General features: G+C 49.4%; 1 protein-coding gene across 5 annotated transcripts in view; it reads right to left on the reverse strand.

Moving 5' to 3' along the window:
• CDK5RAP2 (CDK5 regulatory subunit associated protein 2) overlaps positions 1–27,340 on the reverse strand; it is a 172,574-nt gene that overhangs the window by 112,645 nt on the left and 32,589 nt on the right. For 4 of the 5 annotated variants that reach the window (XM_030294528.1, XM_030294525.1, XM_030294524.1 and 1 more), the window contains exons 5-11: positions 27,083–27,159; positions 20,069–20,192; positions 18,224–18,378; positions 11,954–12,116; positions 10,598–10,651; positions 9,618–9,737; positions 7,157–7,249 (exon numbers count right to left, since the gene is read on the reverse strand). In XM_030294528.1, the coding sequence (XP_030150388.1) occupies positions 7,157–7,249; positions 9,618–9,737; positions 10,598–10,651; positions 11,954–12,116; positions 18,224–18,378; positions 20,069–20,192; positions 27,083–27,159 (786 nt within the window). Of the gene's footprint in view, positions 1–7,156; positions 7,250–9,617; positions 9,738–10,597; positions 10,652–11,953; positions 12,117–18,223; positions 18,379–20,068; positions 20,193–21,181; positions 21,412–27,082; positions 27,160–27,340 lie in introns of those variants that run through there. The other variant, XM_030294527.1, reaches the window with a different exon arrangement.

Consider the following 27,340-nt stretch of genomic DNA (forward strand, 5'->3'; position numbering starts at 1 on the left):
AAGAGTCCAAAATATAGTGTGAGCAAAAGCCTTATGCCCAAAGTCATCCATCACAGATTTACTTTAACAGGAAAAAAAATAAGAACCTAAATCGATAACACAGGAATATTCTAAGTCATAATGTTATATAAAAAAAATAGAAGATTAAATTGTGAGTCCTTTAAAAAATAAAATCTATGCAGAGGAGAAAGCAGAAAAAGAAAAACATCAAAATGTTAATAGTGGCTGGGTGATTTCCTGATTCTTTTTTTTTTTTTTCCCCTTCTTTCTGGTCTCCTGAAGGAAAATTTGAAGCATATGTAATACTTACAATCAGGAGAAAATAAACTTTCAGGGTTTTTATTTTTTTTTACTGTTTATTTCTTTTTGAGAGAGAGAGAGACAGAGAGAGAGAGAGAAAGTGGGGGAGGGGCAGAGAGAGAGGGAGACACAGAATCCCAAGCAGGCTCCAGGCTGTGAGCTGTCAGCACAGAGCCCGATGTGGGGCTCGAACTCACAAACCATGAGATCATGACCTGAGCCAAAGTCAGACGCTTAACCGACTGAGCCACCCAGGCGCCCCATAAACTTTTAATTTTTTTAATCTGCTCTTTGGATTAGACTAGGGCTCACGATGACGAGCTGTCAAGGGCTGTCAAGGCCACAACGCAGACTGTGGAGTAAAAGTAGTGGCCCCAGTTTCTTGGCCTTCCCAGGAAACACTGCTAGTTAAGCCCTAGTTGTTAGGAGAGGTGGGTGGGCTGCAACCACAGTTCATCAGGGAGAGGCGGGGCTGTGCTGGTCCTGGGCCCCCACGGCCTAACCATCTGCTCCAATGCTTCCCCGCTGCTATTCAGGACCCAGCAACAGAGACTGAGGGGGAGCCCCATTCACATTTCAAAGTGGGTTTTATAGAGGTTCTATTTCACTTTCCTTTAAAGTTAAAATTTTTAAAAAGAGTGGGAAACCTAGGTCACAAGACACCCCACCCCCCCAAAAAAAAAGTATTAGCGGGGGATGCCTGGGTGGCTCAGTCAGTTAAGCATCCAACTCTTGATTTCAGCTCAGGTCACGATCTCACCATTTCATGAGTTCAAGCTCCGAGTCAGGCTCTGCATTGGCAGTGCGGAGGATGCTTGGTATTCTCTCTCTCTCCTTCTCTCTCTGCCCCTCCCCAACTTGTGCTGTCTCTGTCTCTCTCAAAATAAATAAACTTTAAAATAAAGTATTGGGGGGCGCCTGGGTGGCGCAGTCGGTTAAGCGTCCGACTTCAGCCAGGTCACGATCTCGCGGTCCGGGAGTTCGAGCCCCGCGTCGGGCTCTGGGCTGATGGCTCAGAGCCTGGAGCCTGGTTTCTGATTCTGTGTCTCCCTCTCTCTCTGCCCCTCCCCCGTTCATGCTCTGTCTCTCTCTGTCCCAAAAATAAATAAACGTTGGAAAAAAAAATTTAAAAAAAAATAAAATAAAATAAAATAAAGTATTAGCGGGGGGCACCTGGGTGGCTCAGTCAGTTAAGCATCCAACTCTTGATTTCAGCTCAGGTCACGATCTCACCATTTCATGAGTTCAAGCTCCGAGTCAGGCTCTGCATTGGCAGTGCGGAGGATGCTTGGTATTCTCTCTCTCTCCTTCTCTCTCTGCCCCTCCCCAACTTGTGCTGTCTCTGTCTCTCTCAAAATAAATAAACTTTAAAATAAAGTATTGGGGGGGGGCACCTGGGTGGCTCAGTCAGCTGAGCGTCTGACTTCAGCTCAGGTCATGATCTCACGGTCCGTGAGTTGGAGCCCCACGTCGGGCTCTGTGCTGACAGCTTAGAGCCTAGAGCCTGCTTCGGATTCTGTGTCTCCCTCTCTCTGCCCTTCCCCCACCCGTGCTCTGTCTCTCTCTCTCTCTCCCTGTCAAAAATAAATAAACTTTAAAGAAAAAAAAATTATTGGGGATAATGCTTATTTAAATAAATACAAAAAACAAAAGAAGATAAAGAATGATGGGAAAAACATTTAAAGTGAACAATCTTCAGTTACCTTTTATTAAGCACTGATTACACATGAGGAGCTAATCCAGGCACTTTTGAACACATCATACTCTATTTCTCATATCAACCCTATAAAGTACATATTAAGTAATGTCCCCATCTAAGTAACTCAGGCTCAGAACTGTTATCAGACCTGTCATCAGACCATAAAATGATTACATCTGGGATTCAAATGATTCCTAGGTTTGTGTTCTTTCCACAGCACTATACTGCCCTGCCCATTCCAGTCCAGATTCCAATTAATACCGATAAACTAGCAAGAATTAAAACAAGAAGACTGAATTCAAGGAGGGGAAGGTTAGAGACAGGAATGCTAATTAGAAGCTTGTTAAACACAGGCCAGCAATGTTGATGATTAAAATAACAGTTATTATAGGGGCACCTGGCTGGCTCAGTTGGTTGAGTGTCCAACTCTTGATTTTGGATCAGGTCATGATCTCAGGGTAATGGGATTGAGCCCTGCGTCAGGCTCCTCGTTGAGTGTGGAACCTGCTTAAGATTCTTTCTCTCTCTCTCTCTCTCTCTCTCTCTCTCTCTCTCTCCCTCCCTCCCTCCCTCCCTCCCTCCCTCCCTCCCTCTCCCCCACCAAGTAATGCTCTCTTGCTCTCTCTCTCTCAAAAAAAAAAAAAAGATTAATAGTTATTATAGAGTGATGGACATTCTGCGTCCAAATGATAACAGAGCCTCTTTAAAAAATTCAAATCCATACTCCCATAATAAAGATACTTTTCATGTTCAATTTTGCTTAAATGGCCCTTTGAGACACTTTTGAAGAGTTTTTTTTTAGCTTTTTCTGCATGACACCCTGCTTTCTGAATTCAATGCCATCAGTCAAGTGCTTAACGCAGGTGGCAAACATTTGGCACAATGAGACAGACATAGTCAGAAACTAGAGGCCAAGTATCATATTAGACAAATCACACTTCCCCGCCCTGCAGAAACATGATGAGTTTAATAAAGAGACAGTCACAGAGCCCAGAGTCCAAAGACCAGTTCTAGCCCTATGACTTGGAAGAAGTTTCCTGAAGTTCAGTTTCCTCATCTGTGAAATCTCGATTTCACAGGGTTGTTGTGAGGGTTAAATACGAGATAAAGTATTGCTTCCGTGAGTGCAAGATAAATAAACCCAGTTCCCCTCTGCCAGCACCTACTCCACTGTATTTCATTCCCAATCAAGAGATAATATGGAGAATTTCCTCCAAATGAAAAGCTATTTGCAGAGTACCATTAGCGGAATTTGAAGAACTGACCAAAGTCACTACCGTATTTTTGTGTCAGAAGATTATACCACCCACCTCAAGGATGCATTAACATTTACTGAGTGACTACTTGCGCCCAGATACACTTTCTTGTGTAATCCTTGTAAGGATTATGTGACCTAAGTGTGATTATCCGGATTTTACGATGGGTAAGCAGGCTGGTAGAGCTCAAATATCTCACCCGAGGCTACGGACGTAGTGAAGAACAGAGACAAGGTTCAAACTCACGTCCTACCCCATGTTCGCCCCAGTAAAAATAATGTGGTGCATACATACAGCAGACTACACGCAACTGTTTAAAAAGGTAGTTTAAAAAGCATAGGAATAAACACACGAGTGCACGTCAAACTGCTGACATCTGAACAAGGTCCATACGTTGCACCGATGTCAGTGTCCTGGCTCCGATACTGTTACTAAAGTTATGGAAGACGTCACCTTTGGGAGAACCAGAGAGAGTATAGAGAAATGTACTGTACCTAAGTCTACAATGATTTATATACATATACACACAAATATATGATAATATATAAAAATACATACAAATGTATGATAGGAATATTAAATGAAAAAAGATTCTAGAACAAAAGATGTATTATCATCCTGTCCGCTTTTTCAAAGGTTGTATGTATGTATATATGTATAAATACACATTGAAAGAGTCAAGGTATTAGTACTGAACATCTTTGGACATGAGTTTACCGGTGACATCTATTAACCTCTTTCCACTCTTTTAAGTATTTTACAATATGCAATTTTACTTTTCTAGCTAAGCAGGGCAGGGAGGGAAAATAATGCTACAGGTAGGCCCCACTTCTCAAACGTTCGCATTACACCACTTTGCTTTTACAAAAGACCTACAACGGAACCTGTTCTCACTAACTAAAAGAAATCCAAAGAGGATTTGCACTTCTATGACAAAAGGCACCAAGTCAAAGTCAGAGATCCAGAGAGCAATCTGGTGGCCGCCAGAAGAGAGAGGGGTGAAGGGATGGGCAAAATGGGAGAATGGGATTAATCAAAGGTACAAACTTGAAGTTATAAAATGGGTCACAAGGATGTAATGTACAGCACAGGGAATACAGTTAATAATGCTGTAACAACCCTGTGTGGTGACAGATGGTAGCTAGATTTATCGTGATCACTTCGTAATACATATCAACATCGAATCGCTCTGTTTTACACCTGAAACTAATATTGCGCGTCAACTAGGCTTCAGTAAGAAAAAAAATTTTTAATAAAAATGGCATTCGGCGTTGGTTTTGCAGCGAGCCATCCTAGCGGCAGCATGCGCCCAGAGCAGTGAGCACGGCCCCGCCAAGCCCCTTCCCTGGGAACTACACTGCGCATGTCGGGCCACCATAGCTCTGAATAGCGTCTTGTGAGCACCTGTGCTTTATCTCGATCTATCCTTTATATCTGTTAGCAAGATGTGCCCTTGGATGTCAGGAAAGCCTAAAAAAGAGAGGTTGTTTTTTATGTCTGAGAATCCTCAAAAATTTTTCCATGTGAATTACTGGTAATTGCTTCTTTGTTTTATGCCACGCTGGCTTCCAAAGATTTCACGGGAAAGCTCTACTTTTCGGCAGCAGGGGAAACCTGTATTCCAAATGCGAAAATATGTGTTTCTGGTGGGTCTGGAGGTAGCACCACGCAGCCCACGCTGTAACCTGGCCAGAGTCACACCTGTGATTAGAATCCACGTCTGCGCATCATGGCAACCACTCCAAGAATTCGAATATCACTGCTGTCGCTTCAACGTGGGACCTAATGCCAACCCTGTGAACCCGGGCTATTCTACTCACGCTGCAAATCATGAGTAGTTCTAATTACACGACATCCCCAAAAGGTCCCAATATGTGAAAGAAAATGAATTTTCAAGTGTCTGTGCAACATTCAAACTCTCTCGACCTCATAATGAAACAGCCCACATAAGCATACTGCGCGCCTTTACTCACACACACACACAATCAGAATAGCGGCAAGGACACAGATTTTGGAGCCAGACTTGAGTTCAAGTCCTGACAACCTGCCAAGCCAGTAAACCTACTCCCTCCATAGGTAAGGATGCAAGGAACAGCAAGCAGGCACCGAGAATCAGAGCACTTTCAACACTGTGTGACATCTGTATCTTGCAAGACAAGAAACCCGGCCAACACCGTAAGTGACAAGACCCCCAAAATCATTGAGAGTCCTTCGATTAGGACAGAGAGTTATGAAACTAGTAAATGCATGTGATAAATCTGGGTAACATTTGTTTTTAATTTTTTTTTCACTAAGTTTATTATTTTGAGGCAGAGCGAGCATGAGCAGGGGAGGAGCAGAGAGAAAGGGAGGGAGAGAGTCAGAAGCAGGCTCCGCGCACTGTCACATGGAGCCCGGCGTGGAGCTCGATCTCACGAACCGCAAGATCATGACCTGAGCTGAAATCAAGAGTCCACTGCTTAAGTAACTGAGCCACTCAGGCACCCCAACCTGGGGACCATTTAAATGTATAAGATGACTTTCTTTCCTTCAAGGCCCAACATAACAAGTAAAATATCACAATGATTATAAGGATGTCTGTCTGGTCCCTCTGCTTGTCAACTGCCGACATAGTTTTTTTTTTTCTCAAGCAGTGGGAAATATCACTGGTTTCTCTAAGAATTCAGCTTTTAAAACTCGTCATTTTCCAAAGTTGGGGGGGTTGGGGGGACCTCAGTGTAAAGTATAGTCTTGGCTCCATCTCATGAAGCAAATGTTGGGAGAAGGCAAATCTGAGATTCCAAAGGCAGAGATATGCCTATGCTTCTCATGCACCATGATTTAAACCAAATTACCTCAATTATTCTTACCTGTGAACCAGAACTCTGCAAAAGATAAGAATGTGGGATATGAATCTGAGGGATCAAACAGTCTTAAATTAGATTTGACTTCTAACTTCTACATTATAACCAAAACTAACGTGGGGGGAGAGGTGGCAGGGAGAGCTCTAAGCAGTGTGGTCTCTACTGACTCGTTATTAGTAACAGGGATACACTGTAGAGGGAAATTAGAAACATGGGAAGAAAATATTAAAATAATGGAAAACACAGAACTAAAATCAGCCAGAAAGAGGGAACATCAAGGAGGTGGCCAGCAGGAGTCGTTAGAGTGCAATGTTGGGAGAAAAAAAGGAGAAAAGGCAGGTTAAGTCATCAAGATATGGAAGTGATACCTGGCAGAGAGTGGTTGGACTAAAGAAGCCAGGTGAGGGGACGGGGGTTGGGGGCGGGCAGTGGTAAAGCACAGGCTTGGGGGTGAGCCTGGCTCTGGGGCAAATCCTAGCTCTCTCAGTCCCCTCTTCTGTGACCCGATGCAGGGTACTTGACTCTCTGAACATGGATATTAACAGTGCCTACTGCACGATCTGCTGTCCAGATCCCTTGAGCTAATCCAGAGAGAGCACTTAGCACAGCGCATGGCACATAGTATGTGTTCAGTAAATCCCTGCTGTTACCATTAGCAATTACTACAGTTAAATCCCGGCCCTGCCACTTGCGAACTGCGTGACAGTGAATAAGCTGCACACCCTCCCTGAGCTTCAAAAACCCCACAGATACAGCGGGATGATGACGGCCGTCCCCGCAAGATTGTGAAGGTCAGTTGAGGTAACCACACATCTGGCACAGTCTACCACTGGCACGAGTAACCTCGGCAGTCCTCACTGCAGGGGTGGCTGCTGTCATACTGAGGAGGGGGCCGGAGAGGCCTCCAGAGCTGGCAAAGGACACCCTTCGATTAGACTGAGAACTCCATTTCTAAAGGCCACTGGGTGTTCTCCCTGGTTCCTTTCAGCTGCAAAGTGCTGACCTCCCCGGGAGTAAGGACCGGGCAGACGGCTGCTTCAACCAAAGCGAACACTTACCTGCAATTTCTGTGTCTCCGCTTTCGGGGGCACCTCTGTGGCTTCGGCAAAGGCAGCACTGAGCTCTTGGATTTCAGCGTGAAGGTCTCCCACCTGGGTAAGAACAACAGCAGCCGAGTGTGCACCCGGACTCTCCTCTCTGTGCACAACTCAAGCGCTCTCCCTGCTGAACTTCTCATCAAAGGCTTCGTAGTTAGACGTGAAGTCAGAAAGGGGGTGACTTCCACTTTGGCCGCTGAAGAGCTGGATAACCTCAGGCAAGGTACTTAATCTCTCTGAGACTCAACTCCCACAGCTCGAAAATGAGGACACCACGACTCACCCACCTCTGGCATCGTTGGGCTAAACGAAGTGACGGGTTCTGGCGCTAAAACCACGCCCGGCTGAGGCGAAGCACTACTCTCATCGGCGTCCACAGAGATGACCCAGCCAACGACCTGGCCTGGCCATTCCCACGATCTCGCATCCTCTAGTGACCTTCTCCCATACCCCGGTCAGCAGTGACTCCCGTGGCCACGCGCCGGACTTCACCGGCACCCAGAACTGCCCCTCCGCCGGTCCCACTCCACGCTGAAGGTCTCCAACTCCGGCGGGGCCCGAACTCCCATGTTACGCAATGACATAAGCTAGAACTACTGGTATCAGGAGCCAAAGCTCCGCCACGCCTCACACCGGCAATCCCTCAAACTCTGCCCCGGTTACCTTCCTCAGCACTACACTTTCCTGGGTAGCTCCGCCCTCCTGCGGCCACTCCTGGCTCCTTCGTGCATTTCTCTCCCGGTCCCTGAAACTCTGATGTCCCCCGTGGCCCCGTCCTCAGCCTCGTTCTCTGCCTGCCACACGCTCCCTGGACAGGGAGGCCCGCTCTTAGAGTCTGAACCCACACCTGAGCTCTCTCCAAGCTTGAGACCTGCACGCCTGCCTGCCGCCTGGACGCACCACCCTGACGGTCCACGAGCTCCTCAAAGTCAACGCTCTCTGAACAGACGCGTCACCTCCACCGCCACACGCACCTTGCCATCACAGTCCGTTTTCTCTGCTGTCCACTGAATTGGTGGCACCTCCATACCCCAGTCAGGCCACCCGGACACCCGGAAGTCATCCTCCACTGCCCCTTCTCTCGAGTCCTACATCTCTGCAGCAAACTTCCCCAGATCCACCTCTACTCTCTAATTATTCCTGGCTATTTCTGATCTCATTTCCCAAATAAGCCCTGCCCTCCCACTCCTACTTAGCGGTGGCCACTGCTCTAGCTCAGTCTTTCTGGGCTCTCGCCTCTGCTACCGGCCTCCCTGCCTCCATCCTCTCCCTCCCGCAATTCTCCCTCCAGATACAGGCTGAGACCCCGCCAAAGTGCAAACATGGCCACCCCCCTCCTTTTAGGAGCCTGCAGCCCCAAAAGACTACTTGCGCCCCCACCGGCTGGCCCCACGCGACCTCACAGCTCCTCCTTGGCCTCACTTCAGTCCTGCACCTGGTGCGCTGACCACCTCGAAATGCCTTTGGTTCCACAAACCCCCATCAGGCTCTTTCCTAACCTACTGCCTTAACCAACGTTCTCCCCTCTGCCTCCCCTTCCAGCCCAACTGCTATTCATCCTGCGAGATATGGCTCAGACACCTTCTCCTCCAAGCACCACTCCCCACATACACACCCGAATCGGGGCCAGGCCCCCCGCCCTCCACTTGCACGGCCCCCCCTCTCCCCCGCACGGCCCTCAATCACCACACCTTTGCGCTGTGTTTTGCCCTCACCAGACCTGAGAGCAGAGCTGGGTTTTCTTCTCTGTATCTGTGCCTGGCTCAGTTACTGAGAAACAGCAGACTGCTATACTAACAATAATTAGGGAATAATAATATTATGACATGGAACCATCACTGGCCGCAACCTTGGATCCCAAAGGCAACGACCCAGGGAGCTAACTGTTCACGGTCATGGCCTCGCCTCCCAAGTCCTTCATCTCGACCTTGCCATCTTCCTAAACGACTGGGCATTGTCCAACAGGGTGGCCATGGGCCACCTACCTGTGTGGCTGGACACTTGAAATCTGGTCAGTCTGGAACGAGACGTGCTACAAGCACACACGGGCTTCAGAGATGGCATTAAGACCAAAAAGACGTTAATACCTCATTACTACTCCTGTTTTATTGATTACATGCTGAAATGATGGATGTATTATCGAAGTTAATTTCACTTGTTTCTTTTCACTTCTTTTAACGTAGCTCCTAGAAAATTCAAATGTCCCCACGTGACTCACACAGTATGTTTATTGGATAGCACTACATCGGACGCTCCAAAAAAGTTTCAAGTGGACTAAAGGACCCTTCCCGCACTTCCTATGCTCATCCCAGCTCTCTTATAAACTTTTCCCCCAAAGCTAAACGTGCAGGGACACGACAGGCCAGCCACAGAAGCTAATAAAGAAAAATCTCGCTTTGAGTGTATCAGACATACCACATACCTCTTTTTCCTTTGACTTTAATGCCATGGTTAGACCCTGAATGGCTTTGTCCCTCTTTAAACTATTTTTCTTTTCTGTAGCAATCTCTCTTTCCTTCTCTCGCAGGTCCTCCTGAAGTGCCTAAATTAGATTAGAAAAAGATTCACTAAGTTGATGCGTTCCAACCAAAATGCACTGTAAATATATCTGTGAGAGCACACTCAAACGCAGTTATTCTATCTTATTCCTGTCACCCTGTGATTAATGTTCCCAAGTAGAGCTGAACGCAGTGGCGGCAGCTCCCAGTTACGCTGTTAGCGCTCACGGCAACAGGGCCGGGCGACAAGAAGGGGATCAGATCAGTTAAGACGATGACAGCTACTCCTGTGGGAAGGACTCCAATGCCTCCTGGAATTTGAATGCAGTCACATCAGAGGCTTTGAAACCGTACCAGGTTATTTGGGGGAAATAACAGATCATTAATTTCATTCCTTAATGCTACAAAAGCCAGCAGAGAATTTGGTTTGATGGAGACTGAACATATACATTTCCGGTCTGAGTTCATCTCTAAAGATAATCACGCTGCCTCCCTCCCGGGCTATTGCGAGGATCAAATGAGATAATGGACGGAGAGCACTTTCTAAGCTGGCAGGCGCCTTATAAATGCCGGCCGCTGCGAGCGGGGGACCCAGAGCGATGGTTTCGGAACCACACTGGCAGGTCCGGATCCCCGCGAGACCTCTTCCAAGCTACACGATCTTGGGACAGGGCCCTCCCCTCGCTGAGCCTCACGTGCCCCATCTGCACAATGGGAATGCCTACTTCACAGAATCACTGCCAAGACGGAGAAACCTTCTCTGAAGTACCGAAAGCCTGACTGGCACACGCCGGCATTCCATGAGTGACAGCTGCTGTCACGCCCAACTGTCTACTGCACTCAGAATAAAGCAAAGAGGCAAGGATAAATCTTCAATACGTTTTTAAAAATTTTATCAACATACCTGGATCCTCTCTTCAAAGCGCTGTCTCTCCTTCTGGAGCTCCATTTGTACAGCCTAAGAAAAGGCATTAATTGGCACCTGGAAGGGACTCCCAATACAACAGCTTCCCCAGAACAATTAGAACGAGCATCTCATTTCCGGACTTTTCCGCACTGCCGTGGAAGGCACGGAAATAAGTGCCCATTCCTCTCTGTCTCACCTGGAGTCCCACCCGAGTGAAGAGAAACGGAAAAACAAGCAACCCACACGGATGGATCGCCAGCCCCACAGACAGTCAACCACGGGGCCGCCGACAACGAAAAGGGCAGCTAAAGAAAGGGCCCAGGGTTAAAAAGAGGAGCAGCAGGGGCGCCTGGGTGGCTCAGTCGGTTGAGCGTCCCGACTTCGGCTCAGATCATGATCTCACGGTTTGTGGGTCCGAGCCCCACATCGGGCTCTGGGCTGACGGCTCAGAGCCTGGAGCCTGCTTCGGATTCTGTGTCTCCCTCTCTCTCTGCCCCTCCCCTGCCCGTTCTCGCTCTCTCTCTCAAAAAAAAAAAACAGAGGAGCAGGAGACGAGGGCTGATTAGTTTTCCAGCAGAAAACTAACCAGTGAGGCTGCAGAAATCACTGCTGTAATAGGAACAAAGAAGACTCTGCTCCATAAAAAATCAAGACTTTTCCTGAACATCCCATATCGGGAATGTACCATATGCAGCAGCCATCCCTGGCCCAACAAAAACAGGAGGGTGTCAGCGAGGCCCACTGCACCTCCAGGCCTGGCCCCGCTCCCGCAGCTTGCCCTGGAGACCGCCTAGGGGAGGGATGGCCTCTGGGGGGGCTCGGGGGGCTGCCACTACCCACCCACCTCTTAGCGCCTAGGAAAATACAACAACTCCTCTGAGCCCGTTTCTAAATCCCAAGAGGGGACAGTGACCTCGACCTCGCAGAGCGGCCAGAAGGACTCAAGGAGGTTCCACGCAGAAGCCCTTCGCCGGCTGCCAGGCCCAACACCAGGGAGTCCCCTTCCCCCCACTGCCTCTAACCGCGCAGGTGAAACAGGGACTAAGTTTTATCCCAAGAAAACCCAAAGGACGGAAATAAAGTCTCCGGGCAACGAGAAATCAACACACAGTAAAACAGAGGCAAGCAAGTATGGACTGTTCTGTTAGCCAACCCTATATAAACATGAGGCTGGAAGGAAAAAACAAGCCAGGGCCCCTGACAAAGGAGGTGCCTGCTAATTCCTCAGCTGCCGGGGAGCTAATATTTGCAAGCAGTCTGCGTGTGACCCGTGGGGACCGAATGTGCGTCCCATCTGCCACAGAGGAGTCTGGTCTGCTAATTAAAGTCCCCCTTCACACCCCATCGCCTCACCTCAGCGTCTCTCTCCTTTTCTCCCCTTGGAGCGGCAGAAAGTCCTCGGAGCTCTCCAGATGACACGCTCTCATCAGGACATGCCATCTGAGATTTCTCCTCTTTAAGGCACTGAATTAAAGCTTCTTTGCTCTTCAAAGACAGCTTCAACTCCTCAATCAGTCTAAAAGCGAACAAAATTTAAATATTAATTCTAAGCTGTTCTCCTAGCTCAGTGGAGCAGGAGGAGGCAGGAAATGGGGCCAAACATCTTCAAAGTAGACATGTCCAATGACTGAACAGAAATGGAATCGCATTTTGCTGGTGGGAGAGTAAGGGCCAGAACGCGTGTGACATTAACTGTGCCCTCACCTCCAGCCTGGCCCCGGCAGATCCCACCTCTGAGCCACCAGACTAGGGTCTGATCAAGCCACACCCGTGCTCAGACTTTCGACAGCCCCCACCACCGACGGCAGCGGACTGCTCATGGATTTTTTTTTTGTTTGTTTTGTTTTTGTTTTTTTGGCCAAGAATCCTCTCTGCCAAAGAAATCAGGCACTGAAGCCTGAACAGACACGACCGATAAAGCAGAACTGAGCCGGCAAAAACAGACAATCTCTCTCCTCGGCCTCTCGGGGCAAAGTTTAAAATACACTGATGTTCAAGATAAAGGCCAAGCTCGTGAGCAAGGCATTCAAGGCCCCCAGCTCTTCGGGCCTAGAAGCTGAGAGGCCCCGCTGGCAGCTGCGGTCTCATCCCTCGCAGGAGGCCGCTGCCTGCTGCCTCACCGCCCAGCAGCCTCCCTTCCAGCTCTTTCCAGAAGCCAGGCTGTTTTGTGCCTCCAGACCTCCACTCACACCTGCCCCTCCACCTGGAATGCCCCTCTCGGCGCCATCCACATCTAATACACACCCAGCACCCCGCCAGTTACTCCAGGCGGTGCCTGTCCCCAAGGAACCCGTGCCGACCACACCCCGTGTCCCCCTCGGGTACAGCTGAACACCTGCTCGGGGTCACCACATTACGCTTCCCTGACCGTGGCCAAGTTATCTGACCTCTCTGAGTCCACATTTCCTCGCTACAAAATGGCTTTCACCTGCTCATGTGGATAAGCGATAAAATATTTAAAACAGCCCTACATACCTCCAGGCAGATAGCACAACTCAACACAGGGCAGTTGCTATATTACTTTCTTTTTTTAACATCCAACAATTAGCATTCTCTCAGAAAACCCTCAGAAGGGCCTTTCCATATCTGAGCCTCGAAAGGAACGTGAATGGTAGGAAGACAGCAAGGGTTTTAGTCAGAGTCCGAGAGCGGGATGCCTGGGGGGTGGCTCGGTCAGTTAAGCATCGACTTCAGCTCAGGTCGTGATCTCACGGTTCATGGGTTCGGGCCCCACATCGGGCTCTCTGCTATCAGCACAGAGCCCGCTTTTGATCCTCTGTCTCCCTCTCTCTGTCCTTCCCCCTTTCACACACTCTCTCTCAAAAAATAAATAAATACACATTTAAAAAAAACAAAAAACAAAGAAACAAGAGTCAGAGAGCTTCCCTGGCTCTCGGGGTGAAGGTAAAGGGTCAGTTGGCTAAAAGTAGTTAAAAGCAGCTGGCGAGGCACGGGGGCCGAGGTCCGAATGCTCGCGGCCTCCCCAAATTCCTATACTGTGCCGGTATTAGGAGGTGGGGCTTTGGCTGGAGATCAGGCCACGCAGGTGGAACTCAGGAATTGGACCAGTGTCTTACAAATGAGGCTCCAGAAAGATGCCTCAGACCCCCACCTCGTGGGGATGCAGTGAGAAGTCTGCAGGCTGGAAGAGGGCTGTCACCTGACCATGTGGGCACCTGGTCTTCCAGCCTCCAGAACTGTAAGAAATAAGTTTCTGTTGTTTGTAAGCTACCCAATCTGCAGTACTTTGTTATAGGGCCCCAAACAGGCTAAGACAATCAGGTATGCGGGGGCGGGGGGGGGGGGGGTCCCGAGGCAGCACCAGGGCGATGCCTCCAAATCTTGGATGGAGGAGTAAGACTGCCCTCTAGGGGTTCTACTCTGAAATCACCATATAATCAATTGAAGAGGTAACAAGTCACTGACTACATACTTGAAATTGGATGTGTTGCGTTGTATGTAACTTCTACTTAGATCGCCTTGATTTGTTTCAGTTACCTTGAAGCAAGTTCCAGAAGGCATGGGGCTGAGTGAGGCAGGCCTGTGGGGACTGTGGCCAAACTAGAGCACCAGGCCCACCTCCGAAAGCGGCCTCGATCCAGCAAGACCCAGGCCCAGGCTCACCACACCTTCCAGGTTTTCAAAGAAGCTGGAAATCCAGACTTTTACATGAAACTAGATTTTTTTTTAAATACTAGCAACTAAGTCAAACTTCTAAAAGCACTGCATAGGCCAAACAAAACATATCTGTTGGCCACATCTGACCTGCAGGGTACCTCCATGTCAGCTGCCTTACGGACACAGATCACAGGAAATAGAGTAGCTAAAGCACGCACCTTTCAAAAGGGTGGAGGAAGCCAGGAAAGACCTCAGCAGTGCCCATCCAAGCAAGGGCCCTGCCCTGTCACAGGGCCACCTGGATGGCACATCTAGATCCATCTCACCAGGGCAGGCCCAAGGACACCTGTCCCAGGTCTGTGCTTAGCAACTCACCTCCTGACCTCCTGCCTTCAGGGAGGAACATAGTGATGCCGGTCCCAGGACAGACGCACCGCAGAGAGGGCCACACCCCAAGTAGGCAGCATCTGGTCGCTGCTCTGGCCTTGGGGAGTGTGGCTGGGGCACATCCGCTCCTGAGAGAGAGCCGCTCTGGCAGTACCAACAAAGCAGGGTTCTGTGCCTGCCACGCCAGGCCTACGGGAAACCCCAAGGAGGCGCAGCCTTCGGCAAAGCCCTGACCTGACCACCCACACGTGGAGACCCCTCCCCCCCATCCACACCGCATTAAGTACTCAGTGAGCCTCAACCCTCCCCAAATTTTTTGCTCCGAGAAGATGAGTAGCCACACTTCTGGGCATATGTCACCAGAGACCACTTTCTTCTGTGATTCGCTCGACACGTGCCGGGCTCCACGCCTCGCATGAGTCTACTTCAGCGGCCGCCCGCCTCACCCACCTCCTCGCGCTCCTCCTCTGATAAGCCTTCTCTGCCCCGAGCCCAAACGCAGCTGACCACTGCTTTGTTTCTGTCACTGCACAGAACCCTGAACTTACTTCTAACGCCAATCACGACGCTTTTTTTTTTTTTTTTTTGGACATCTGTCCCCTCCCCCACACCGGGGGCACCATAGAAGGAGGGCAGGGCTCCCGTCTCCATTCCTGGCACCTAACCCAAGGCCTTGTTCAGTAGCTGCTCAGTGAATTTACCTAGATCTCCTTTAATCTCGCCTTAATCCATCTGGCCAAGCACCTTCTAGACTCTACTCTTGCTTGGATGCCCACAATCCCTCAACCCAACACGTCCAACTGAAAGCTTATCTTCCCACTCCCTCCACCCAAAAACATCTGTTCTTTCTCCCTTTCTTTCCCCAAACTCGGCAAACCGCACCACCATCCCACAGTTGTTCGTGCTCAAAACCTGGGTGAGGAGGTATCTCGGCAGCCTTGTCCCTCATCCCCAAACCCATCAACGATCAAGCCCTTCAAGCCATCGTGCCAATTTACCATCTAAATATCTCTGCCTGGGGGCACCTGGGTGGCTGGGTCAGTTGAGCGTCCTTTGGCTCAGGTCATGATCCCAGGTTCATGGGATCAAGCCCGCATCAGGCTCCGCACTGAGTGGAGCCTGCTTGGATTCTCTCTCTCCCCCTCTGCCCCTCTCCCCCACATGCGTGTTCTCTCTCTCTCTCAAAATAAAATGAAATCAAAGAAAGAAAGAAATATCTCTGCCCGTTCTTCTCCACCCAGTTCTTTCACCTCAATCCTGGTGACCGTGATCTTGTGTCTGGACTTCTGCATCATCCTGAGAAGGAATCTGCCCACCCAGCCCCACCACCAACTCATCCGCCAGGTTCAGCCAGAAGGATCGCGTTAAATTACAGGCTGACCCTGACACTACCCTACTCCCAATCTTAATTCATCAGCAGCTCGTCACGTGCCCTGAGGACAAAACCCAAACTGTTCAACAAAGCCCACATGATCTGGCCAGCCTCCCTCTCCTCATCTCTTCCCACCTCCCTTCCAGAACACAACTCTCCAGCCATGCTATACTTCTGACAGTTCCTGGGTCGAGCTCTGTGCCCTTTGGCCTCTGAACTTCCACTCATGTGGTTCTCAGGACCTGCAACACCCTTTCTTCCTCCAAGTAATTCCTCCTTTATCCTCGTACTTCCTCTGGGAAGCCTTTCCTAATCCCTCTAAATAGAATTAGAAAGATGTAATGTTAACCCAGCATTTATCCATCTGGCCCTGGTCACTCTGTTCCTGCCCTCCAGTCCTCCCACCCAGCTAGGTGACGAGGTTCCTTGGGACAGGGACCCAGCCTGTACCACTCACCCCTACACTCGACCCACCACTTACTGAACACAAGATGCTCAGGAAGTATTTGCTGAACAAAGGGCGTGATGATCCAATAGACCAACGAACCGGCTGCTGAGCATCTGCTGGGGCCCTGGCAGGACCCCTCCAACCAGCTCTCCCCCACCACCTCTCCTCAAACCCACCCCCAGAGCTCGCCCCTCTTCCCCTGCACCCGCACCAGGAATTCTGCCTTTTCTTCTTTGGTGGCTGCCTCCCACACATTCTAGTCTCTTCCCTGAGCCCCCTATTTCCAATTTAACTGTTGGAGACCTGCAGGTCCCCCAGGAAAGACAAACCTATAAACCTTCTAAGGGCTTCACCGCTCATCAGCTGGGAGAGATGCAAGGGAACATATAAATAACTTGTATGGAAAAGGATTCCAGACTCTGTCACAGTACGGTGGCCCCAGTCTCCACCTCTCTCAGGTGCTGCCTGGAAGAAGGGGAAGGGGAAGCCCAGCAAAACACCACCCGTCCAAGGAAGCTTCTCCTCCTAGCCGTGCAATCGAGGGAAACACTCATTCACTCAGCCCTGATGGCCTACATCTCCTAGAGAACTCTGTTTCCTGGCTCATCCTGAGATTCATCCCAAACTTCCGTTTTCCAGATCGAAGCTAAGAAGAGGTTACATAAATGCTAGCTCCCCCAAGCACAGACTAAATGGAAGCCATGGGCTCCCCCTGAGAGTCTACTCATTCCTCTTTCACAGAAAATCCTAAAACATTTGCTCATCTCATTTCCCAACCCATCATGCAAACACGTTGCAGACTCAAATCTCAAAAGGTGGTATGGAGACAGAAAGAGAAGCAAACAGCAGTCGGGGAACCAGGGCAACCAGGCACCAGAACCTCAACAACGTGGGGGGCCGGTCAATCGGGCAACACACCCCCCAAAAAAGGAACCATAGTCAGTTTCCTCTATTTAAGGAAGTAGGCGAATAGATCATTTGCCTTAGAACAATTTCTGTCAAATTCCAAGCAAGCTTGGCTCTTCAATGGATAGATCACAGGTTAGCCAGACGTTTCACCTGTATTTACTTTACTCAACTTTCCACCTAGTGACCACCAAAGCAAGGCAAGAGTAAAATGTAAGGTTCGTGATAAAGAAGAAAACCTCAACTCTCTCCTGACTAGTTTTGATCAAAAGTCTGGTTGCAAGGTATGAACAGTCTGTCCATTTCTCTGGCCTACGTAGCACTCATTTTATTTCTGGACCGTCACAGAGCCCTGTGCTTGGTCTACACTGCTTCGGCCCCCTGCACTGTATGAATCTGGGCCCGCGGCCTGCATTAAAAGACACGATGATAAACAGGGTCACACAAAATTCACTAGCATCTATTGTGGGGATACAATCACTTACCATTCCCTCTGGGCAGATCCACAAGAGAAATTTCTCCCTGACAATGTCAAGTAAAACTGGGCTTCTCCAGAATTGCTGACTCATTTTCTCTTGTGAGCAATGTGAATCTTAGGTCCATCAAGAAAGCTGTTCTCTTCTTCCTTCGGCTACCGGGAAGCTTACAGCCAAAACTGAATGCTAAAGGTAGTATCTGAGAACTTTTCAGCAGGAGTTTCTATCTCTAATTCTATCCCTGTCCTCACAGCACTACCCTCGCCATTCTCCTGTCACCCTGAGGTTACCCTAGGTTTTTTCACTGTCGGGGAACAAGGAGAGAAAGGGGGGATAAAAGGGTAGGAAGGGAACAACCCTCTGGCCATGCTGCCCGATAGATGAATGTCAGTGCGTGGCAGAGACAAGAGCCAGACCTGTCTTTCTGCTCCAGGACCACAGTCATGTCCAAGGCCACCTCGTGCCTCTTCTTCATCTCCGAGAGCTTGTTTTCCAGGCTCAACCGAAGAGCCTTCTCTGTCTCTGTCCCCGCAAAGGCCTTTTCCAGTTCTGCCTGGGCGGCTTTCACATCCTAGAGTTAAATGAAATGCATTTGATGCAATTTTTCAATACAATTGGGAACATTTTGAAAGGAAATTGGATTAAAATATAAATATTTATGACTTTTTCTCCGGCACATTTCCCCTCCCTGCATTGTACTATACATGGGGAGAATCAGTAATAAATACATTTGCCAGCCATTTTCTCCCTCTTGTAACCTGAAGAGTAATAGGCATTTCCAATGGAAAAGACTCAAGTCTACAAAAACTGTATTTTTGGGTTTGAAGAATCGGATCAATATTTACAGCTTCAGTGAGAACAAGGAGAAATGTGCCTCTCAATACCTAAACACACATAAATTCCAGAGTCCCCAGAATCTCCATACAAATTCATCCCACACCCCACCGCCCCCTCACTATTTCTTTTAAGATAATGACTACACGATTCTCAAATGCATTTTCTGAATCTCCAAGGTGATGTGGGTGCTGAAGGACTACGTTCTTCCTGAGAGCTCCGAGAGGCCAACAGGGGAAGGATCTAAATCACAGAGGCAGGGCCCGTGTTGGGGAAAAGGGCCCTGGTGCTCAGCAAAGTGTCCTGGGGAGACATCTGGATCTCCCAGTGCCAACCGTCTCTGGTTACATCACAAAGATAAAAGTCAAATCAAACTGGGTTCAAAACCCAGCTCTCCTACTTCTTTGCTGTGGGACACTGGGTAGCCACCTAGCGTCTCTGAGCCCCAGCTTATCTGTGAAACAGGGACCACCACCACCCCATCAAAGAGTTGCTGTGTGACTGTCAAATGCCTGCTGCATCACAGGAAGCTCAAGAAAACAAAACGAAACGAACCGAAACAAAAGCACTGGCTGCTTCTTCCCTGCCCTTCGGTCCACAGGGGCTACTGTGAACACTGGGAACGGAAAGCCCACTACGAGCTGCAAGTATAGTGACCCGTGCGTCTTTCTGTGTCCAGCAGGCTTTGTGCTGCGTTCCTCCTCATATCCAAGAAGAGTCAGGGTTTCAGGGGGAGAAAGTGAGATGACACGACAGACCTCAAAGACCAAGAATTGAGTGACGAGTGTCACTTCGTACTAGCTTAATACGGAGGGAAACTTTCAACGTCTAGGAGCCAGGATTTTTTAGCCGAGACACATGCTGCTTCCCATCAAGGGCACAGCAAGCGCCTGGGAACAAGCAGGAGGAGGAGCTACACTCAGTGCCTCCCGGGAAAGGGCACTCAGTGAGCACTGGGGTGACGGGGGATGGAGGCCGGGACCAGACACAGGGCTGCCCGGGCACGCGAGGGCCTGCGAATCGGAATCTGCTTCCAGGCTTAGCGCATGTTAGGGGACTCCTTCCCCTCTCTGGGCCTCAGTTTCCTCCTCTGGAAAAATAAAGAGACTAAACGAGGTAAGAAAGGCGGTGTTGCATCAAGAACGCAGGCTTTGAAGTCAGCAGTCGTAAAATGGAATCCAGGATCAAACTTAGACTCGTTAGTCTTTCTGTACTCCGGCATCCTCGTCTGTAAGCATCGAGACGACAACCAGGACGCAGGGTGTACCAGGCGCCTGGGACAGGGCTGGAACCCGTGAGATGCTGAATAAGGGTGGCTCTCATTTCTGCTGCAAGTCTGCAAGTTTGTGAAAGAGGGAACAAAATTCTGCTCCCTCCACTATTAACCCACTGCAAGAACACATCCTCCTCGGGGCGTCCAGACTTGCCTCTTCTAGATGGAATATTCTCTCGTTCAGGAGCTCTTCGACCTGCCGCACCTTCTTCTGGGCATCTTCTGTCACCCGCTGCACTTCGGAGCCACCCCCTTCAGCCAGGCTCTCAACTGCTTTACTGCAAAAAGAAGCAAAAGTGTAAAATCCATGTGGGGACAGTCAGAGGGTGGTTTCAGTGGCCCCAAAGAGACAAGGAATATTTGTTAGCCATTTCTCCCACAGACCTGTGGAGTCTTGTGGTTGTTGTTTTCAATTTTTATTTTTATTTATTTTTTTGAGAGAGAGAGAGAGAAATCAAGTGGAGAGGGGGCAGAGGGAGAGAGAAGGAATCTTAAGCAGACTCCACACTTAGCGTGGAGCCTGACGTGGGGCTTGATCCCACGACCCTGGGATCATGATCTGAGCCGAAACCAAGAGTCAGATGCTCAACCAACTGAGTCACCTGGTGCCCCTTTTTTTAAATTAATATTTGTAATTCAAATACACAGTGAAGTATATGAATGTATCAAAATCAGTCAACATGTACACCTTGAACTTACATGGTATATGTCAATCATACCTCTATGTAAAATACATATATATAAACACAAATTAAGAAAGAAGTAAGAATCATCTATAATCTTATCAGCCAGAAAAACTAAGTTAACATTTTAGCATGTAGCCTTTCAGACACTTTCTACAAAAACAGAACCAACCATATAATATATATCCATGATCTGACTTTACTACTTACTACACCATAAACATCCTTCTGTGTCAATAAACATAAATCTCTACCATTTTTAAAGGCTACATATTAATTCACTGTATGAAATATACTAGAGTGTATTAAATCAATCCCCTATTTTTTTATCGAAGTAGAGCCGACACACATCAATCCCCTCGTGTAAAAATATTTAGATGATTTCTGATTTTACACATTTGTCTGAAAACACTTCTAAAGCTCTGAGGACAGTGCAAATAAAGGCTTTATTCATATCTTGAGTACAAAGTACTCCAATACATGTTAGTGTTGTTATCATCTCATAAGCAACATTATAATAAGAGCATCCTTGCATATATACGACCCGGTGATCTCCCAGGGTCAGTTTCCACAGAGGGAATTACCGGGTCAAAGGGTAAGCACACTTGTAAGACTCCTGACAGCCACTGCCGACTCTCCCACCAGGAAACTTCCGGCAAAGTACACCTCCACCTGCGGTAGGAGAGGGGGAGAGCTGGTCCAACGAACCAACGCGCAAAGGAACAGCACGCGACGGAAAGAAATCTGAGGGATCGAGGGCTTTTCTACGGCGTCTTTTGCCAACTGGAGGGAAGAGCATTTTAAACACAGCGTGCCCCACCTGTGAGCCCCAGCCACCACTCCGGGCGTGAGGCCAGGAGGCTACGCAGGCAGCCCACGCTCCGTCAAGTGCAGAGTTCACGCTGCTGGACAGCACGGAATGTTAGCCGTCCAGCGGGCCAGGACCGGTGGGGACGGCGCACCAAAGCCTGACACAGGACCCCAACGCCTGACGCCTCTCATCGGGGTCCTCCTCAAAAGAAAAACCGTCAGATACGACCTTGTGGGACATTTACTCGGAGCGCATCTCCGCAGATTTCTAAACGACTGCAGGTTGGCAGAAGGCAGAATCATAAAGGAAACGGCTCCACCTAAAGCTGGCTTCTCAGAAAAACTGCAACAGAACAAATTTATTCACCGCCAGCCTCCCGTGCCCTACTTTAGGGGGCATATGAAATGTTCCCAACCAAGTGCCATGTGATCAGACGCTCACATGCACGGGCCATGTGAATTTTTGACTGAGAACAATGGAAAGTCAAGAGGGCCATACTTGCCGTCCAAGCATCAAACAGGAGCTGCCTACGAATAAAGACTTTATTCATATCTTGCTTCCTTTCGCCAACAGGCCCTCAGAAGGCCCCAGTGTCATGACATCATTTTAATGGAATTCAACGTTCAACTGCAAGAACGAACATGGACTCTGAAGCCTGAACAGATCTGCTTCCAAATTTACACTGTCTCATGTCCTCAATGTGACTCTGGGCAAATCACCCCTTACGCCTCAGGTTCCTCACTTGAAAAGTGACACGCTTGCCTCTTAGAACGCACGTGCTAACACGTGTGGTGGCCACGGCACGGCGCCCTTCTCCCCCGATCTGAGCGCCACCTGCTGGCCCTGTGGCCACCACAGCACCAGCCCCTGCTGAGATGCCCGGAGAGGCCTCCGTCTACCCCTCTGAGCTGAGACAGGTCATTCTCCGGCCAGAACCGGGCCGCCACTTCCCCTCCAATGCCATGTGATGTGCGCAGCCCCGGTTCCCTCGGCCTATTTCTCCATCAGTGACGTCTGGAGTTCCCCGCGATTCGGTCGTTTCTGTCGTTCCTCAGAAGACACGGCACACGGCTGATACCACACACAAGGCTAGAGGCTCTTCCTCCTGAGCCGCGGATACGGGATTTTTCCAGTCCTGAATTCCCACTAACCACCAGCAGTGTTTTAGCCCTGGGCTTCACAGAGCCCCCTCTAGGGAATGGTTCCCCCCCCCCCGCCCAGAGAGGGCAAACACGTCGTCTCCCTCCCGTCCGCCCACAACGAACCTCGGTGTTTTATAGTCAGAATCATATACACTGGCAAGAGGCGGACTACAGTTTCTAACAAGTGCTGGTATTATTCAGTTTGTTTGCATTTTAGTTATACCAATAAAATATATCCCCAATAATAAATGTTCCAACTTTTCATTTATCATCTTTGTATTTTACAGTTACTGTAGCAATAAAATTTATACTCGGCAGTATGGTGCAATTTTCCTCTACTAATGGAATTATTATTTTTGTTTGTGCTTTAAAGCTACAGAGATAAAATTTACTCCCGACAATATGTCTGCCTTTGTTTTTAATGTCCCCTTACTGTAACTGATAAGTACAACAATGGAGACCCAGCACACATACGTGTTTCCCGCCCCCCAGCAAGGCAGAGCGGGCTCCAGAGCCAGACGGGCCCAGGATCTGTCACCCACCTGAGCCGGCCCTCCAACTCCTCCAGGCCCCAGTTTCCCCTGCACTCAGATGAGAATGCCGGCTGCCTCACATCACTGTTGTGAAACTGATAAAGCCATAAAGCAGGTCAAGTGCCAGACACAGGGTCTGGGGCAAAGTAGAATAAATGGCAGTCTGCTCCCCCTACCCTGTCTCTCCTTATAGAATCTGGGCCAACAGACGAGATGGAGAGCAAGACCTAAGGCGAAGAAAGGTGGGGACAAAGTGGTCTAAACCAGCATTCCACCCGATACAAAAGAGAACCTTCTATAAATATCACCCCTGCTACCCTTTTTAACCATCACCCTTTCCTCTTGATTCTTTCCATTCTAATTATAGTTCTGGAGAAAAAGCAGGTGCTTTTCCTGTGACAGGTCCCCATCTCCTGCCCAACCCCCACCAAAAAAAAAAAAAAAAAAACACCGTAAAAGTGAAAAAGGGAGTTGAGGGCATTAACAAAGGTATTTTTTCCGTCACCAAGAATGTACCTACACACGCCTGTAGGTGCTGGGCAGTTGGGGGCAGGGAAAGGCACACTTAGCAGGGATGTGACAGACACCGTGCGGGTCCTACAGCACACAGCACGCACAAGGGGCCCACGGAGTAGGAACGGCGGAGGTGCCCCACGCTGCGCTGAAGGAGAAGAGGCTCTTGGCCTTAGAAGAGGTGCAGTCGTGTTGCAGAAACAAGAATCACACACGTGAAAATTAAAAAGAGCATACGAGGGGCACCTGGGTGGCTCACTCAGTTAAGCGTCTGTCTCTTGGTTTCAGTTCAGGTCATGATCTCACGGTTCATGGTTTGAGCCCCACATGGGGCTCCAGGCTGACAGCACGGAACCTGTTGGGATTCTCTCTCTGTTCCTCCCCCGCTCATGCTCGCTCTCTCTCTCTCTCAAAATAAATAAATAAATACACTTTAAAAAAAAAAAAAAAAAAGGTCCACGGAAAAAAAGAGAAAAAAGCATATGAAATCAGGGCTGGACCCAAAGTCAGGGACCTGCGTTCTCATCCCAGCTCCAATCATCCCGCCTGAGTGGTGCTGGTCACAGTCCTTCCCTTCTCAGGCCTAAACCCCACCCTGTCCACAAGGAGGCTTTCCTCGAGATTTGCCTGGCTCCCAGGAGAACGATGGCATCCAAACGGATGCAAATGGGTCTTATAAACTATAAAGTGCCGGCACACACGCGGGAGTGTGATTCTCTGCCAGAGAAGCTTGTGAAGGGATGGAAACGTGGGCTACAGGCAGCCAGGCGGGGCTCACCCCGAGCCTCGGTGTCAGCTAGGCGACAGGAAAAGCAGAAGGGGCCGCCAGGGCCAAGCCAGAGCAGCGGGAACAGAACGTGTTCAGTATCCGTGAGCCAGACAAGGAACGTGTGTCAGACGAGGCACTGGCAGGGAGAACGCCGGCGGAGCAGCTACGTCGTCGCGAACACTCTTCACAGAGCTCGAGATCTTAGCCCCTGGCCTAGGAGTCAGCCTTGACATCCCCCTCCCCATCCGTGGCCCAGCCCTGTTGATTTTGCTCACCAGACGCCTCTCCAGGCCGCCCACCCCTCGCCATCGCTAGCCTCTCACCTGAACTACCGGACGAGCCTCCTGACTGGTCTCCCTGCCTCCCCGCCCCGCGCTCCGTCTACGAAGTGCCTTCCTCTCCGCATCCAGTGACCTCCACAAAACTAAATCTGATTGTGTCAGCTGCTCAAACCCGTGACTTCTTCCCGTTTATCTGGGATAATCTCTGCTGTGGCTTCAAGACCCTGCAGGACAAGACACAGACCTCCCCAGACTTCCCATATTCCCTCGGACTGCACGTGCACCAGCTAATTCCTACTTGCTCCTCAGACCTCACCTAAGTGCTCCCCCCTCAGGGCCCCTTCCTTGCAATACGTCTCTATTGACGGACCTGTTCCTACCCTGTCAACACTCCCCGCTGCCTCTGTCTTCCTCACGGCTCTTTTCCCACTTGGTATTTATCCGCTTACCATCCCGAGTATTTTATCACCATCGCCCCTTCTAGAATGCAAGCCTGTCTGGATCACCACTGCATCCCCGGGAGCCTAGCCCAGTGCAGCACAGAACAGCTGCTTAATAAATCTTTTCTGGATAAATTAATAAAACTAGCCAGACCAGGGGCGCCTGGGTGGCTCAGTCAGTTAAGCGTCCGACTTCGGCTCAGGTCACGATCTCGCGGTCCGTGAGTTCGAGCCCTGCGTCGGGCTCTGTGCTGACAGCTCAGAGCCTGGAGCCTGTTTCCGATTCTGTGTCTCCCTCTTTCTCTGACCCTCCCCCATTCATGCTCTGTCTCTCTCTGTCTCAAAAAATAAACGTTAAAAAAAAAAAAAAAAAAAACTAGTCAGACCAAAAAGGTCTGCGTGGGCAGCTTGGGGAATCTACGCCCACAAATGCGTGCACGAGCCCTGAAAACATTCAGCCCCGTGTGTGGTATGGAGGAGCGCACACAGCCTTTGTGAGTTCGGGTTTCAGCGTGTACTCGCCCGCTAACGGCAAGTCCTAGCCAAGACCTGCAGCAGGCAGGGCGCTGAGCACGAAACAGACCAAATTCAAATTCTACTACTGACCTCCAGACTTGGTAAAGTTGACTTGACTTCGTGCCAGAGAATGATGTGCTTCAAAAAAACCAAAAACCAAAAAACAAAAACAAACAAAAAATGTGCAACAGCAGCCATCAAAAACAAAAACTTATCAGTCGAGTTTTCTCATTCATTCCTTCATTCATTCACTCACTCGTTCAGAAAATACCAAGCGTACAAGATCGGCAATAAGCGAGGGAGGTCTGGGCCGGGGAGCCCCTAGTGTCCTCGAAGCCAGCAGCAGCCCAACTTCCAGCTGCTGGCCGCATGACAATGAAAGGAATGATATGACCCGGCCCAGAGCGGTGCAGCTGTGCCCTAAGCCAAAGAGTCCATGATCCAGCAGGAGCTCAGCTACCAAGACAAATGGTGTGCCTCCACCCAAGCTTTCAGCCAGATCCCTGGTGGAAGGTGGGTCAGCCCCGGCAAGCCTCATTCCACTCTCACCAAGCAAAACCGTATACTTCGGTGTCCCAACAGACCCACAAACGCCCTCTTGTCGCCGTGCCCCCATTATACTCTGTCTACAAGCGTGCTACAAGGCTGAAGTGGGGGGACGTCTCTTTTCAAATCCTCGCTACGCGGCACAATTACATAATAAATGTTTACGAATGAATGAATAACCAATCAAGTCATCGACTGTATTCTCTGAACTGGGCTTGTTGTTCGACAAATATTTAACTATTTGATTAATTAAAATAATACTTCTCAAACGTGTTTTAAGCAGAGCACCTCTTTTAAACAAAATATTGTAAGAGACCCTAGTGCATTAAACAGATACAAAAACAAGTTCCTCTGGTTAAAGCCCTACCCTCTGCGTCCCAGCCTCACTCACCAGAGTCCCTCAGGATTCCTGCAAGCCCCTAGGGCCTTTACCGCAATGAAAATGAATGAGCTGCTGATAGAATTAAGGACGTGGGTGGATCCCACAAACGCTGCTGAGGAAAAGAGGCCAGACACAAAGGGGGGCGTGTACGGTACGGGACTCCATTCCTATCAAGTTCAAAAATGGGCAGAACTAAACACCGATGCCATCAGTGTTCCGCACAGTGGTTATCTTGGTGGAGAAGGGGACTTCTGGGGGGTGGGTGATGTTCCGGTTTTCCATCTGGATGGTGGCCCCACAGGTGTGTTTTTAGTGCAAATTCGCCATCTGCACACTTAAGATCACATCGTTTTCCCTGTTAAGTATATCACACTTCAAAAGTTTGTTGAAAAGTAATTCAACAAAAACAGACACCTCCTTGGGGTCCTCAGGGCCCAGTGGGAAAACAACTGGCTCAGAAAACACAAGGCTGTGTTCTATGGACCCAGCCAGCCTCCACCCCCCGGAACCCCGGGCACCCTGCAAGCTTGTGACAGGACGACAGGTACTCACGAGGCTTTGATGAGAAGCTGCTCCCTCTCCTGGAGCTCCCGCTTCAGACTCTCCACTTCCACCTTCAGTTCGATGTTCTTCCAGTCAAGATTAGGAAAGAAAAGAAACAACGTGAAATACGGGACCCCAGAACGTGCGCGGTGGGGAAACAGCTTTCCGCACAGACTAACTTACAGGACGCTTATAATAGGCAGATGCTAGATTCAAAACCTCATTAGCCTCAGGGCACAGGGAGAAGGGAATTATTAAACACTGGTG

Source organism: Lynx canadensis, chromosome D4 (assembly GCF_007474595.2).
Source record: "Lynx canadensis isolate LIC74 chromosome D4, mLynCan4.pri.v2, whole genome shotgun sequence".
NCBI classification, from domain to species: domain Eukaryota; kingdom Metazoa; phylum Chordata; class Mammalia; order Carnivora; family Felidae; genus Lynx; species Lynx canadensis.